This window comes from Mirounga leonina, unplaced genomic scaffold, assembly GCF_011800145.1.
Source record: "Mirounga leonina isolate KUSES-001 unplaced genomic scaffold, KU_Mleo_1.0 Mir_91, whole genome shotgun sequence".
NCBI classification, from domain to species: Eukaryota; Metazoa; Chordata; class Mammalia; order Carnivora; family Phocidae; genus Mirounga; species Mirounga leonina.
This window is the reverse complement of record NW_023270839.1, coordinates 12,532,577-12,549,252: the sequence shown is the minus strand read 5'-3', so window position 1 is coordinate 12,549,252 and position 16,676 is coordinate 12,532,577. Positions and strand designations below refer to the sequence as shown.

General features: G+C 36.0%; 1 protein-coding gene across 1 annotated transcript in view; it reads left to right on the top strand.

The window, feature by feature from the left end:
• AQR (aquarius intron-binding spliceosomal factor) overlaps positions 1–16,676 on the top strand; it is a 100,299-nt gene that overhangs the window by 723 nt on the left and 82,900 nt on the right. Inside the window, exons 2-4 of the mRNA XM_034994740.1 lie at positions 4,168–4,224; positions 6,894–6,934; positions 12,670–12,705. Of these exons, the coding sequence (XP_034850631.1) occupies positions 4,168–4,224; positions 6,894–6,934; positions 12,670–12,705 (134 nt within the window). The remainder of the gene's footprint in view (positions 1–4,167; positions 4,225–6,893; positions 6,935–12,669; positions 12,706–16,676) is intronic.

Sequence of the window (16,676 nt, the reverse complement as noted above, 5' to 3'; positions counted from 1 at the left end):
AGAGGGAGGAGTAGAGTTTTTCGTAGCCGTAGAGTAATGTACGCTTTTGGGTGGAGTGACGAGAGTCTGACAAGACACCTGCGTCAAGTAGATGCATCTATGAAGAGAGCAATCGTGTTATCGGAGAGCGTTCATTTAGAACCCGTTTGCTGTGTTGCATTGTGAACGGCGGTTGGCTGTGAATAGGGAAACACGGTCCTGTAGCCCTCAGCAACATTCCTAATCCTTATGCGCTGCTTTGGGTATTGGTTGAGAGTGCAAATAGCTCCCTGCCGAAGTTACTGTGCCATCTGCTTCTTTCTTCTCTGGTCTCTGTCTCAGATTTGCCAAGGCAGAAGCCTCAGAGTCGTTTTGAGCCCCCCTTTCCCTTAATCACTACATGTTTACATTATAAATACCTTTCCAATCTATCTGCTTCTCTTACACTACGCCAGGTTGCCCTTGTTTACTCTCTGGTCCTAGGCATCCTAACCTGTCTTGTGGATCCTCTTGCTCTCCTCCAGCCCATTCTTCATATTGCTGCCAGTGATTTTATACAAATGCAAATCTGATCATATCACTTACCTACTTAAAATCTCTAAAGAGTTCTAATTTCTCTTACGATAATCACCGGGATCCTTCAAAGTATTATGTAATCTGGCATGTGCTGATATCCAGTTTTCTCTCTTTCCAACTCTGCTTTAGCCATGTTGACCTGCATTTACTTAAATTTGTCATGCTGTCTTTCACCTCCTGGTCTTTCAACATTGTTCCTTCTGCTCAGAATCCTCATTTTTTCCCCACTTTCCTTTATACGGTTAATTCATTGTCATCCATCTACATTACTTGGGAGAAGTTTTCCCGACAACTTAAACTAAATTAGATCTCCCTTTTCCCATATACCTGTTTTTATGGTTAAAGCCATTTATTAGTTTCCTTCACTCAAGGAGCTTAGATTTTAGAGATGAGTCAGACAGATTAACAGTACAGTTTCAAATAGGGATAAGTGCTATCAGGAAAATGAAACAGGGTGTTAATGACACTGACTAGGATGGGGTGTATGAAAGGCAGTCAGGAAAGTTCTCTCTGAGGTGACATTTGAGCTAAGACCTGAATGCAAAAAAAGAGCCAGTTTTGGGGAGAGCAGGGAAACAATCCAGGGAATAGCAAGTGCAGATGCTTTATGATGTGAATATAAAGAAGGCCAGGATAGAAGCATAAGAGGGAAAATGGTATGAGATGAGGACAGAGAGTATGTAGGGATCAGATCATATACAGTTTTGGAGGCTGAGATAAGAAGTTTGGATTTCATTCATCCAGTAGATTTTAATTGCAATCCAGGGAATGATATTTTAGAAAGAATCTTCTGGCTAATGTGTGGAAACTGGATGGGAGTGAAAGAGCAAAAGGAGTAATAGGGTTACCAGTGACTCCAGGTAAGAGATGGTGGTGGCCTCTACTATTAAAGATTAGGGTAGACTGATATATTCTGAGGCTAGAGGCAGCAGGACTTGATGATGATTGATTGTGGAAGGATGGAGGAAAAGACAAATTGGGCATAGCTTGAACAACTAGGTGAATGGTGTGGACATTTACTGAGATAGGAAAGGAGAGGGTTTAGTGGGGAGTATCAAGAGTTCTGTTTGGGTCTTGTTAAATGGAAGATGCCTAGTAAACATTCAATTGAATATATTGAGAAGGTAGTTGAATATGTGAGTCTAGAGTACCTGAGCAAGATCTGGGCTTGAATATAAATTTGGTATTTGTTGACAAGGTGGTATTTAAAACTGTAGGATTGACTGATATGTCCCAGGGAATATTATTTGTAAACATATAACATTTATTGTATCCTGTATTAGATTGAGAGAGCTGAGGCTAGGGACCATGTCTGATTTATTCCCCATGTACTCCCAGTACCTAGCATTGTACTAGGCACACATTGTGTGATGAGTAAGTATCTTTTAAAAGAAAGAATGAGTGAATTAATGGATAAACATACCAGGGCATTAAAATGTAGTGGTAGGGATGAACATTCTCAGCAGTAAACCATGATAGCAGACATGAATGCCTAATATTTGCTAGATACTGTTTTGGGCTCTTCTGGGCTACAAAGATAAATAAAATGTGATCCTTGTGTTTAGGGAGTTCAGTATCTGGAAGGAGACTTTGAGACTCATCATAGTTGAGTTGATAAATGCCAGAATAGAGATGTGAGGGAAATGCTTTGAGAACACAGTTTTAAATGAAAACTTTTATCTAAGAAAAGACTGTCAAGAAAGAATTTCCTCATTGAGAAAGTGCCATTTTAGATGGACTTTGAAACATAAATAGGAACATGAGGAAATGGGTTTTCTAGTTGGAGGAGATATCTTGGATTTAGGTGGTGGGTGGTTCTTTTTCTTCTTCTTCTCCTCCCCTTCGTCCTTCCTTCCTCTTCCTTCTTCATTTCTGAGTACCTGACCAGAGAAGGTGTTTTTAAATTATTATTAAATGAGTAAGATGCAGAGCTTAAAATTTAGTTTTAAGGAGATCAGAGATCTGAACTTTGTGAATTCAGTTTTTTATGCTACTGTATTTTAGGTCCTTTTTGTCTCAATAAAATTTATTTTGAACAGTCTATGCTGTCATAGCTATACTAAGTGGGAAATGCAAAATTTCGATTTTGCATGAGGCTGGAGGGTGTAGGGGAGGGCAGTATATTCCTGGAGGTAGTAGTGTCTGAGAGGTCACAGGTTAGACCCCAAGGAAAAGCTAGATCAGATATTTACAATAAGCAGTTTGGATCAGAAGATAGGATTTACATTTGTTTGGAAGACCCTAAATCCATGAAAACAGATCAGATTCAGTTCTCTTAACGGTATGAGGTGAGTAAAAGATGGCTAGTTTGTGTGATGCCTATAGGCAGTGGAATGAGGAAATGAGAATACCATAGGATAATTTGGGGGTAAAGTATTTTCTGTTGGGTTGGAGGGTGATTGATAGTTTGGGAAGGTGTCACATAAGCAGCCATCACTATACTGATTTGGAGAGACTTCCTCAGGGCCCATGTCCTTACTGCTTGGGAGGCCCTTTGGGTGTACTTACTGGGATAGGTACTTAGCTATAGAAGAAAAGAAGATATGAGTCCCATCTCTTTAGCGTTCTACTTAGGCAGACAGGAAAGATAGATAAGCAATCAAATGATTAATACAGAAAGATGAGACTATAATAGAGTTCTTTATGAAATGAAGAGAAGGAAGAAACAATTATCACCATTAGGTAGGGTGGAGAAAAGCCTCACAGAAGAGGTAACATTTCAGATTTTACTTTATTTTTTCATTCATCCATGCACCCATGCATACATACATATATACATCAGTCCATTGGCTATTATTTGAATTCCTCCAGTACACTAGATACTGTCCAGATACACTTTTTTATAAATGTGTTGAGTCTGTGCTTACTAGAGCTTTCTGTTTTTCAAGAGATTACAGTTTAGTTTCTTTAAAAAAAAAATAATACTTATTAATAAGACCATGTTTTTCCTTGATATTATATAATAATATTATACAACGCATCTATATATCTGGAATTACTATATATATGTGTTTAAAGTTCACAATTTCCAGGTGAAGTCTAATCTGCTGAAGTATACCAGCTCTTTTATTCTCTGTAATAACCTGCTTATAGATTAGAAACTTTTTAGGTTTTGTTATGTGTGTCTGTGCCTACTGATCATTTAAAGGTTACTGTTTTACAAATAAATATTCCTGAAGATTTTGAATCTGTTTTCTAATACTAGCTCAACTCTTAACTAATTCTAATCTTGGGCAGCTCACTTAATCTCTAGATTCTAGAGTGTTCTTTCTAGGAGGTTCCTGGGTTTCCTCATCTCTATGCTGAAGATGTTTGACTGTGGTTATTAACTGGGTCCTACTGTTTCTCTTGGGGTGGTTAGAAAAGTATGTTTTGTTTTTGTAAATCATAATGGCAGGGTGCAGTGCAGGGCATTACTGGCTTTTAGTGGGTTGGGGCCAAGGATGCTAACTGGCCTGCATGCCCATATAGTCCTCTTAGAAGATGGAATTAATCTGTCCTCCCAGTGCCTCTAATGCCCTGTTAAGAAAGAGCTTGTTACTGTATGATCTCAGTCTTCTCGCTCGACAATGGTATGAACCTGTGACTTATTTATACTATTTACTTTTGCAGTTAGCATGTAAATACTGGGCTCCTCATAGCAAGAAAAAATCACCTTTTGATATAAAGGTAAGTATATTTGGTTTACACCATTCTTTTTGAATAGGTGTGTTCTTTTTATCTTATTTTTAAGGGCTAATTCAACAAAAGCATTACATGATTCTTTTTAAGTTCAAATTACAGTTTTCTAATTATCAGATTGACAGTTATTCATGTCAGAAAATTTGGAAAATAACAGAAGTTACACATTAGAAAATAAAAATCACTACCCAGAGATAACCTCTGCTATCATTTTGTTGTGTTAAAGTTTTTAAAAATTGTGTATATAACTTAACTGTTTTCCTGTTACAGATTCTTGGTTTGTTTTAAATTTATCATTATTATAATGACCATGTAATGAAAATTTTTGTAAATATACAGAAATTTCTGTACAATTTTTTGACAGTTCATTTAGGGTAGAATCTATTGTTTTTTATTTTTAGGTTGATGAGCTGAGATAAAGATTTATAAGAATGGTGGAAGAAGTAGGAGTTGTTTAGGGGAGAGGATTAGATGACCAAAGACCAGTAATATTTCAGTTAGGGAATGGACTTATGGTTCAGGTGGAGCAGTTTAGGATAAATGAAAACAAAAATTCCTGAATGTGGGATTAATTCTCATTGAAATAGGCTCTTAAAGAGAGATCTTTAAATAAAATAGAGATGACATATTGCATGCCATTTAACAAGTATAGTTGACCCTTGAACAACACAAGTTTGAACTGCATGGGTCCATTTATACACGGATTTTTTTTTTTTTCTAAGTACAGTACTGTAAATGTATTTTCTCTTCCTTATGGTTAAAGTGTGTCTTCATTAGCTGACCCTTGAACAACACGGGTTGGGGTTCTGATCCCCCATGCAGTCAAAAACCCATGTATAACTTTTTTTAAAAAAAAGATTTCATTTATTTATTTGAGAGAGCGAGCGAGCAAGCATGCGCATGCGCAAGCAGGGGGAGTAGCAGACTGTTTTAGGCACACTTGGTAAAACTGAACTTAACCCAAAATTTCTTTTATCATTTGAGCTTAAATGTTTCATTTATGAATATATTTTTGTTTTGCCAGCAATCCTTTTATTCATCAGGAGGATATTCATAAAAATGGCATATATTAATTACTCTAATTACTAGTAGAGTTGCTTTATCTTCTTATATGCTATTTGTATGTGTTTGTGGTTGTATATGTTAGATCTGGGGGTTCCTAGGGTCATATTTCATTAATAACAAGAGTATCTTAATGACACTACTAGATCAAGTTGATTCTAATTAGATTGAGATTTTCAGAGATTATATCCAGATCATTGTAATTCAGGATGAAGCTATGTATGCCTGTTTAGAAGAACTTTATTGTAGGTTGGTATTTGAAGATTATGCCCTTCATTTTAGTATTTAATTTGAATTTTGATAAAAAGAAAGGCAATAACAGAAATTTTGTCTAAATTGAACAAGACTTGGGGTGCCTGGGTGGCTCAGTCAGTTAAGCGTCTGATCTCAGCTCAGGTCATGATCTCAGGGTCCTGGGATCGAGCCCTTTGGGCTCCGCGCTCAGTGCGGAGTCTGCTTGCTCCCTGCTTGTACTCTCTATCTCTCTCTCAAATAAATAAATAAAATCTTTAAAAATGAAATAAAAATATCACCCACATTTCCTTGACAAATATACTTTGAGCAGTTAAAAGACATTATAACTCCATAAAATATATGATACCATATTAAAGTACTTTATAATTTTATAGTAGGAACTTTTTTTTTTAACTGCTATTATCACTAGCCACTAGCACTGCTGTGTCTTCTGCTGGTAACTATTATTAAAGACTCACAGGGGCAGTTGGCTGGCTCAGTTGGTAAAGCATGCAACTCTTTATCGTGGGGTTGTAAGTTTGAGCCCTATGGTGGGTATAGGGATTATTTAAAAATAAAATCTTAAAAAAAAAAAAAGAAAATACGATATGCCAGGACTTGCACTAAATTCTTTACATGTGGTATCTTATTTATAGCAACTGGTGGGATACTTTGTATTAGTAGATCCTTTTTGTGGATTGGGAAGGTGAGCCTCAGAGCTGTCCTAGGCAAGGGTTCTAGCTCTCTGCAATGAAGTGGGTGGTTTGAACCAGGCTTCTAACACCAGTGCTGAATCTGAAGTATCACACCATTCTGGCCTCCCTAACCCAAAAGAATTGAAATTCTGAGGCTTTATCCCATGTATTTGGAAAACAGGATGTAATTTGCTTCTGTTACATCCTCATACTTCTAATTTACTGTCTGGCTTTTGAAAGTACGTTCTTAATGATTCTTAAATGGAGTCTGATAGCATATACCTTAAAATTAAGTTTTTAAAAATATTCTGATTTGTGAATTTTTATTTTTCCTAGAAGTATTATAAATACATCATTTTAGAAGTCCAGTGCACTATCCATTGCATGACAGAGCCACCTTGAATACATCATTTTAGTGATTGTTTCTAGGAATCTTTTTATGTAGATATATTTTATTATTTATCTTCTACTACTTTGCTTTCTGTTATTTTACATTTTGAGAAATGTGATGAGATTATAAAAATCTCTTAGGTATTATTTCAGTAATATTTTATATCTATCCTAAACCAGCTTATTTTGTGTAATCTCAGTAACTGGAAACTATCAATTTAGGATCTAAAAAAATGCTGTTTGAGATATTAAACATTTTTATATTTTTGGTAACAGGTCATTGAAGATATATATGAAAAAGAGATTGTCAAATCAAGGTAAGAATGAGTTTAATTTTCATACATAGGGATTAGGTGGGACCAAGTTGGATCTCTTTTGCACTCCTAAACTAAATGTGATGATAACTTGGAACTTTTAAATTTCTTTTTGATTTGGCCATCAGGGAGATGGTGGCCAGAAAAACTTTTATATCTAGCTGCTGAAGAACCATAAATTATTTTTTTGCTTTCTAATTTTTGGCTTAGTTTAGAGGGATTAAATCCCATCAGGTTTATTTTGTTTTTGAAGAAATGTGAGGGAGAATAAACATGGAGATTTAATCTCAGTTTCACTAATACTAATTTTCTTATCATTTTCTGATAAATCTTTTGAAAATATTTAAAAGTTATAAAAGTAGGGGCACCTGGGTGGCTCAGTGGTTAAACGTCTGCCTTTGGCTCAGATCATGGTCCCAGGGTCCTGGGATCGAGCCCCGCATCAGGCTCCCTGCTCAGCAGGGAGTCTGCTTCTCCCTCTCCCACTCCCCCTGCTTGTGTTCCCTCTCTCACTGTGTCTCTCTCTGTCAAATAAATAAATAAAATCTTTAAAATATATATATATATAAAAGTAAAACATACATAATAATACTTATAAAATAATAAAGTATATCTTATATACAATGTATAGAATATAAAATAATAAAAATAAATAACAGAAATTGTTTTTGTACAATATACAGAAGGGGGTAAGTTTTGAGAAATCTTCCTTGTCCTTTAACCCTCAATTTACTTATGTACATATGTATCCAGCCCCCCCCATTTTTTTTAATACAGAGAGTTTATACTCTACACATCATTCCATCTTACCTTTTTTTTTTAATGTATTTTGGACATATTTCTATATCTGCAACTATAGACATATATGCCCAGTGAGTATTTTAAAAAGCCAGTTGACTAAATGTTTTAATATGAAATGGAAACATTAGATGATAAATGTAAAAAAAACTTATAAAATCTCAGATTTGTTATTTGTCATGTGTTTGAGTCCTAAAAGGTTAATTTTACTAAATATTATGAAGGCAAATCCGTGGCAGCATCAAAATGAGAGGCTAGTTGTTTTGCTTTAGTGATTGATTTGTGAGCATAAAAGGAGGCAGGACCAAAAGCCATGTTAAGGATTTTGTTTCTTATCTGAAGAATAATGGGAAGCCAATTAAGCACATAAGCATGATGGTGATATTTTAAAAAGAGAATTTGGAGGGTGTAAGAAGCAAGAAATTAGGTGAGTATTGTAGTAGTTAGTTTCAAGATAATGATGGCTTGAACTAGCCTGGAAGATTGAGATAAAGAAGTGTGCCAATTTGAGATAGAAGTGACAAGATGGTTGGTGGTTGGATGTGGTGGATGAGGGAAAGGGGAAAATCAAAAGTGACTTCTCTAAGTTTTTGGCTTAGATTGATTAGTGGATTCCATTACTGATTTCTGCTTTTGTTGTTAGGGGTGGAGTTGGGCATAGGTCATTAGTTCACTTTTGGAAATGTTTAATTCTAGGTAGTGAAGAACCATGTAGATGGAAATGTAGAATAAGCAGTTGGGTATCTCAATACAGAGCTCAGAAAAGAGGACAGAGTTGAGCCTACTTTGTATCAACCACAATTTCAGTGCTAAGGATACAACAGTGAGCATGGCAGATAAAGTCTCTACTCACTGAGCTTATATTGTAGTTCTAGTCTAGACAGGAAATACATAGATAGATATGTAATGTCACAGGTAGTATTATGAATTAAAGTATGTTTAGGGTAGTGACAAGGGCCATTTTAGATTGAATGATCAGGGAAAAATACTCTGAAGATATGACATTCGAGCAGATACATAACATATGACTTGTTGGTCTGGGAATGGGTATGGATGAGATTGCCTAATAAAACTTAAGATGAGTGGGTAGGTAAATTCTAGGATTCTTTTTTCTTACATATTAAGGATGTACCAATCTGAAAATTATCTTGAACCTTCACAACTAGTTTTCTGTGTCTTCAGAGCAGGCTTTTACTCCAGTGGAAAGTAATTGCTTGTGGTTTTGTTTGTTTGTTTCATTCAAAACCTTAGCTATTAATATTTCTTCCTTAAAGATAATTTTTATGTAACTAGTAACTAAAAGCTGCCAGTGATTTTTAAATTATATACTTGGCTACATTATTTTTAATTGCTGAAGGAAGTAACTGTTGTTGGCCAGGCTCACTAGGATTTATCATGGCACTCTTATCAGTCATTTTCTCATCTTGTACACAGTTGAGAATACTTAAATGAAAGCAAACTGATACATTCTCCCCTCAAATCTCAAAGTTCAAAAAAGTTAAGTGCACTTCTGTAATAGATAAACTGTAATGTATATATATGTTTTCATCATAAGTGTACTCTTGAATTCCCATCCCCTAAGGGCGCCTGGGTGGCTCAGTTGGTTGGGCGACTGCCTTCGGCTCAGGTCATGATCCTGGAGTCCCGGGATCGAGTCCCGCATCGGGCTCCCTGCTCAGCGGGGAGTCTGCTTCTCCCTCTCCCGCTCCCCCCTCTTGTGCTCTCTCTCTCTCTCACTCTCTCTCTCAAATAAAAAAAAAAAATCTTAAAAAAAAAAAAAAGAATTCCCATCCCCTAAGATAAATAATGTATATTTACATTTTTAAATGACCATTTTTTAGACTAGTGCCTGAGGAAGCTGTTTTGCTGAACTATGTGCTGGTAGCATCTTCATTATTGGGGAATGGCTTGATTTAAGATTTATTAACTTGTTTGTAGGCTACCAAAATAGGCAGTTTATAGCTATAAGGTACTCTTAGTATTTTTTTTTTAAGATTTTATTTATTTATTTGATAGACAGTGAGAGAGAGAACACAAGCAGGGGGAGTGAGAGAGGGAGAAGCAGGCTTCCCGCAGAGCAGGGAGCCCGATGTGGGGCTCGATCCCAGAACCCTGGGATCATGACCTGAGCCAAAGGCAGATGCTTAACGACTGAGCCACCCAGGCGCCCCAGGTACTCTTAGTATTATACATTAAGGTTCTTGTAATACATATTTTTTGCATATCAACCCTATTTATGGAGGAGGAATCTGGGAAATAAATCCATCAGTTCTTAATATTCTTATGGTATAAATGATAACTTTTAGGATCTCAAAAGTAGTAAAATACCATATCGCCCAGTCAGCCATGTAATGTGTGGTCTATTACACGATTGATTCATATTTGGTATCCTTACCATTATCAGATTGGGCAAACATATCTTAATATTTTTATCTGTATGATTTTAACATCTTAAAAATAACCATAATTGTTATTTGTTGAGTGTTTGCTATATACCAGATTCTGTTCTAAGCACTTTTGTGTATAGTAGCTCATTTTTCCTCACAACAACCGTGTGATAGTCACTGTTATTATCCTTGTTTTATTGATGAGGAAACCGCAGTACAGAGAGGTTGAAGTAGCCCAAAATATTTCCCAGTAGTTAGAGGAAGAGCTGGGTATTAAATCCTGGTTCTTTGACTCTTACCCAATACTTTGTTCTTAAGTAGTTCAGGGTCCATTGCCCTGTTTTTATTTAAAATGTTTAAACCCCAAGGTGCCTGGCTGGCTTAGTCAGAAGAGCATGCAACTCTTCATCTCATGGTCATGAGTTTGAGACCCACATGGCATGTAGAGATTACTTAAATAAGTTTTAAAAACTTAAAAAAATGTTTAAATTCCTCTACTATGAAACATAACACAGAAAAGGGCATAAAACAGAAATGTTTAGCCTTCTAAATTATTATCATTCATAACCACCACAAAGGTAATAAAAGCCAATATTTGTTAGCATCCCAGAAGCCTTTACATGGCCTTTTGTTTTAACATTTTAATATGTAAGTATGGAAACATGAACACTATAGTTTTGTTTGTTTTTAAACTTTAAATAAATAGGATCACATGGTGTATACTCTTTTGTGGCTGGCTTCTTTTGTTCACTATTATTTGTTTTTTAATCATCTACTTTACAATAAATCTGGAAATGGGTAGTTCGGAAATTAATGTGAGGGCTTTTGTCAGCCTTTTCACAATTTTTTTTCTTTTTTTGGCTTTCCCTATGTGGTTGCAAGAGGGCTGCCACAATTCCAGACCTCATGTTTTCACACAGTCATTTCCCAAGAGAAGAAGCAGTGGCAATTATAGCAGCAAAGCTTATTGGCAGAGTAAAACTCCAAATTTAATACCAACAAGAATGCTAGAAGAGAAATTGAGTGTTTTTCCTTTATCTTGACCTATCATGACTTCTTTTTCTCTTGTCCAGTCATCCAGAAATAAATTGGCTACTTTGCCACTTTTGAATATGAGGAGACTGGGTCCCAGAATGTTTAAAAGATGTTATGAGGGTAACGCTGAGTCATGACCAAAATATGATCTTTTTTTTTTTTTAATTTTAATTAATTATTTTTTTTTTTAGGAAGGAAAGAGAGCAAGGGGGCAGGGGAGGGGCAGAGGGAGATGGAGAGAGAGAATCTTAACCAGGCTCTACACATAGTGCAGAGCCAGTGCAGGGCTTGATCCCACGACCCTGAGATCATGACCTGAGCCAAAACCAAGAGTCAGATGCTCAACCGACTGAGCTACCTGGGCACCCCCAGAATACTATCTTCTATCTCCTGAGCTGGTATTTTTTCTTTCTTTCATCATGAGGTCCTTTTTGTGGCTGAAGAAATTAAGCATGCAGTTGAGTGCATAGTGGACACTGAATGAATTTTCTTCACCAACATGTCTGCAGCTGGAGACCTAGTGTGTCTGACACACAAGATGTTGTATCCACTCAGTGGTCTGACTGGCTGTAGAAGCCAGTACCTTATCAGTGTTATATGTTTGTGCTTTTGCACAGTAAAAACCTACATTTTATTCTCACTAAAGTTCTGTGATAGTGCTTGCTTAGTGAAACTATTTAAGAGATCAGAAATCAGTGAACTAGTATTTTGACAGGATAATGGTCTCTTGGGGTATTATAAATTCATAATGCCTACACATTTAATTTTCAAAGCTGGCAGCTGTTATCTAGTGGCAGTGTTCTGGTCTGACTACTTTATTTCCAACATGCAAAATGATAAAACTGAATTAGTGGACACTTGAACCTGCCTTTGGAGAGATACCTGGTAGCTACAGCATTATTTATTCTTATAAAACAAAGTACTTATATTTTAAAAAGACAGTCTAGTAAAGAGAGATACCTAATATTCCTTTCCCAATTTTGTCATATTGTAGACTTAAGATCAAAACTTATGAAACCTGTGAAAAGTATGATTCCTATATTTGTGATAGAGATACATGTGTCCCTTTGCTTTCAGGAGGGCATGACTTCAGAATGTTTCCTTTTGAATATTAAATAAAACAATGTTGGCCAGTGCTTAAGAAATTAAGATAGGCTACCTTTTGGCAATTGTGATCCAGTATTATGAATAGTGATGAACATTTGTGTTTTCATTAAAATTAATTGCCTTATTAACCTATGTGTTATATCTTAGTATGTCATGGTGCTAATTGTGTTTGTTAATATGGGTAGGATTTAACTTAAGTAACTTTTCTTAGTTTTTAAAAATAAACTACTCTGACAAAATACAAAGAAAAACTATAAAAGCAAAATTAGCTTTCTTCAATGCATATTAAAATATGATTCTGATATGTGGGTCAATATTAAAACAAGGTTCCAAAAATGCATCTGCATTAATGACTCTGAAATATTTATATTTTCTGTTTAAACATTTTTATTATTTATTTTTATACTTTAGGTTTGCCATCAGAAAGATAATGCTCTTGGAATTTAGGTGAGTTAAAATGCTTTACTTTGATGAAATTAAAGATGGTGTCAGATCTGTATTGTCAGTATACCATAGAGATACCTGTATCATGTCTTTTTAATTCTAGTATAGTTAACATACAGTGTTATATTAGGTTCACGTGCGATATAGTGATTCAGCAACTCCATACATCACTCGGTGCTCGTCTTGACAAGTGCACTCCTAAAAACCCATCACTTATTTTACCCATCCCCCACCCACCTACCTGTATCGTCTTGAGCAAATCATCTATTCTCATAGCCTCAGTTCCACATCTGAAAATGTTAAGAATGGGTTTGGCGTTTACTATGTATTCAGATAACACCCAAGATAAAACATTAGTATTAAAAACTGTGACAAGGGGCACCTGGGTGTCTCAGTTGGTTGAGTGGCTGCCTTCAGCTCAGGTCATGATCCTGGAGTCCTGGGATCGAGTCCCACATCGTGCTCCCTGCTCAGCAGGCAGTCTGCTTCTCCCCCTGACCTTCCCCCTCTCATGCTCTCTCTCTCTATCTCATTCTCTCTCTCAAATAAATAAATAAAATCTTTAAAACAAAACAAAACAAAACAAAACAAAAAAAACTGTGACAAGCCAATGATATCTCTGAGGCATCCAGCAGAAACAAATATAAGATACTCTGGAAGGATATGTATTCCAATTGCATTACAGATAAATTCCTATAGAACCCTGGCAAAGGTGAGTTCAGATTCCCTAATTACGAAGCATGTTAGGATAATAACTGTAAGAAGAGTCAGTTGAAATGACAACAGAATTAGATCCCCACCCCACCCACCCAGGACCTTAGGTAATTAAATAATTGATACACACTGTCAAATCATTATGTTTAAAGTTATGAGTATAAAAGAAGAAATTGTGTGAACATGGAACAAGACACTAAAAATGGATAGATTTGGGGAAAACAAATAAAAATTATTGAAATTTAAAAACTCAGTGGACAAATTAAATACAGGCACCTTGGAGATATTGCAGGTTCAGTTCCAGACCACTGCACAAAAGCAAGTCAAATGTATTTTTTGGTTTCCTAGTGCATATAAAAGTTGTGTTTATACTATATTTTAGTCTGTTAAGTGTGCAACAGCATTATGTCTAAAAAAAAAATCTATATGCCTTAATTTAAAAATACCTTATTGCTGAAAAATGCTAACCAGCATCTGAGCTTTCAACAAGTTGTGATCATAAATCATGGATTACCATAACAAATGTAATAATAATCAAAAAGTTTGAAATATTCTTATTGCCAAATTCTTTGGTAATTCTATTACTAAAATGTGACAGACATACAGTTAGCAAATACTGTTGGGAAAAAATGGTACTAATAGACTTGGTCAATGCAGCATTGCCATAAACCTTCAATTTGTGAAAAATGCAACATCTGCAAAACTGAATAAAGCAAAGCACAATAAAAGAGCCTGGGCCTGTGGTGGATTAGACACAGCTAAAGAGGGGATTATTGAACTGGAATATAGAAAATTAATTAGATAATAGCAAAGAGAAATAGAGATGAATAATGTAAAAGGAAATTCAGAGATACAGAGGCAAAAATTATAGTCCAATAAGAATTTCAGAAGAGATTTAAGGAGAATAGGGGAGTAGCAATTTAGAAGAATGGTGGTTAAGAATTTTCTACAGTTGAAATATGAGTCTTAGATTCAGGAAGTACAATAATTCTGAATAGAGCAACTGAAGACTAACAAAGACAGAATGAAGATCTTATCTGCTGCAGGAAAAAAAAGACATTACTCAAAGAAGGATGCATAGATTAATTGTAGATTTCTCAGTTATAGTAATAGAGAATGAGACCAATACAAGAAAAAAAAATCACTAACAACCGAGAAAGAATTGTATAACCAGCTAAACTGTCATAAATTAATTTCAGACAGATAGATTAATACTAACAAACTTGCTGAGAGAAGTTCAAAAGGATATAATTCAGGAAAAAGGAGTTTAAACTTGTAAGAAAGGAATGAAATGAAGTTTTGTACATTTTATTTATGAAAGAGCACTCAGTGTCTTACTTGGAGCCATTTGACCATCATTTTAAGTAAAATTCCACTTATCCAGTTTCCTAGGTACTTATAGTATTGCTAATGATAGACCCATGAATATACCAATGTGAACATAAGAGGAAGTAGAAAAATTACAGCGCTATAGCAGAATCTCAACCACTTAACTCTGGGTTTGTACATAGGTCTGCACACATGTATGTGAGTGATTGCAACATGCATGTGGAGTGATTTAAAGTGGGAACAAAACTACCTTGCTTTTTTTTTAATTGGTGCTTGAGAGTATTTTAACCCCAGTATGGTAATTGATGTTTACAACATGAATGATAAAAAATAGCTAAGTTAGGGAGGAGGAGCAAGATGGCGGAGGAGTAGGAGACTAAATTTCGTCTGGTCCCAGGAATTCAGCCAGATAGGTATCAAACCATTCTGAACACCTACAAACTCAACAGGAGATAGAAGAAAAGAATAGCCACAACTCTCTGAACAGAAAAGCGACCACTTTCTGGAAGCAGGGATCCAACAAGTGGCAGATCCGGGGAGACTCCCCTTCTTCCCCCTGGAGGAGCAGCGCAGCAGTGCACCGCAGCAATCTCCAGGGTTTGGAGATTCCAAACAGGGTCGTGTGCCACAGATAGAAACGCTCGGTCACAGGCTGGGTGAGCACAGAATGTGGCCGGAGACCGGGGAGACAGGAGTGATTGACTGCTTTTCTCTGGGGGCTCCTGAGGAATGGGGCCCCAAGGTGTTGGCTCCTCCGTGGTGGAGATTGGGAGGTCACCATTTTCTTCCTTATCCTCCAAAGCTGTACGGAAAGCTTTCAGGGAACTAAAAGCTACTGAGAGCAGACCTGAGCAGATTCCTTAGCCTGGCCCCTGGCAAGGGCAGGGCAATTCCGCCTCAGGCAAAGATGTTTGAGAATCACTGCAACAGGCCCCTCCCCCAGAAGATCAGCAAGAACAGCCAGCCAAGACCAAGTTTACCGATCAATGAGAATGGCAGAACTCTAGCCAAGGGGAATACAGCACATAGAATTCATGGCTTTTTTACCATGATTCTTTAGTCTTTCAAAGTTAATTTTTTTAATTTTCTTTTTCTATTTTTTTTAAATTTTTCTTTTTCCCTTTTTTAACCAACATCTTATCAATCCCTTTTTTAAAAATCTTTTTTATTTTTCATTTTTAGAGTCATATTCTATCCCTCCATTATAGTTAACCTTATTTTTTGTATATATATAAGTTATTCTCTCTTTAAAATTTTGGGATACAGTTTCTTCTAACAGACCAAAATATACCCTAAATGTCTAGTGTATGGCTTTGTTCTAGTCTCCTGCTTGATCACATTCTCTCCCTTTTTTTTAAATTTTTCTTTCTTTTTTCAACCAACTTCTTACCAGTTCCTTTTATAAAATCTTTTATAATTTTCATCTTTACAGTCATATTCCATTCCTTTATCATATTTACCTTTATTTTTGTACATATACAAGTTTTTCTTTCTTTAAAATTTTGGGAGGCAGTGTCTTCTAACAGACCAAAATATGCCCAGAATCTAGTATGTGGCACTGATCTATTCACCAGCCTGATCATATTTGATCATTTTTTTTATTCTTTCTTTCCCTTTCTTTCCCCCCCGGTTTCGGGTCTCTTCTGATTTGTTTAGTGTATATTTTTCTGGGGTCGTTGTTACCCTGTTAGCATTTTGTTCTCTCATTCATCTATTCTCCTCTGGACAAAATGACAAGACAGAAAAACTCACCTCAAAAAAAAGAACAAGAGGCAGTAATGACTGCCATGGACCTAATCAATACGGACATTAGTAAGATGTTGGAACTAGAGTTCAAAATGACGATTATAAAGATACTAGCTGGTCTTGGAAAAAGCATGGAAGATACTAGAGAAACCCTTTCTGGGGAAATAAAAGAACTAAAATCTAAC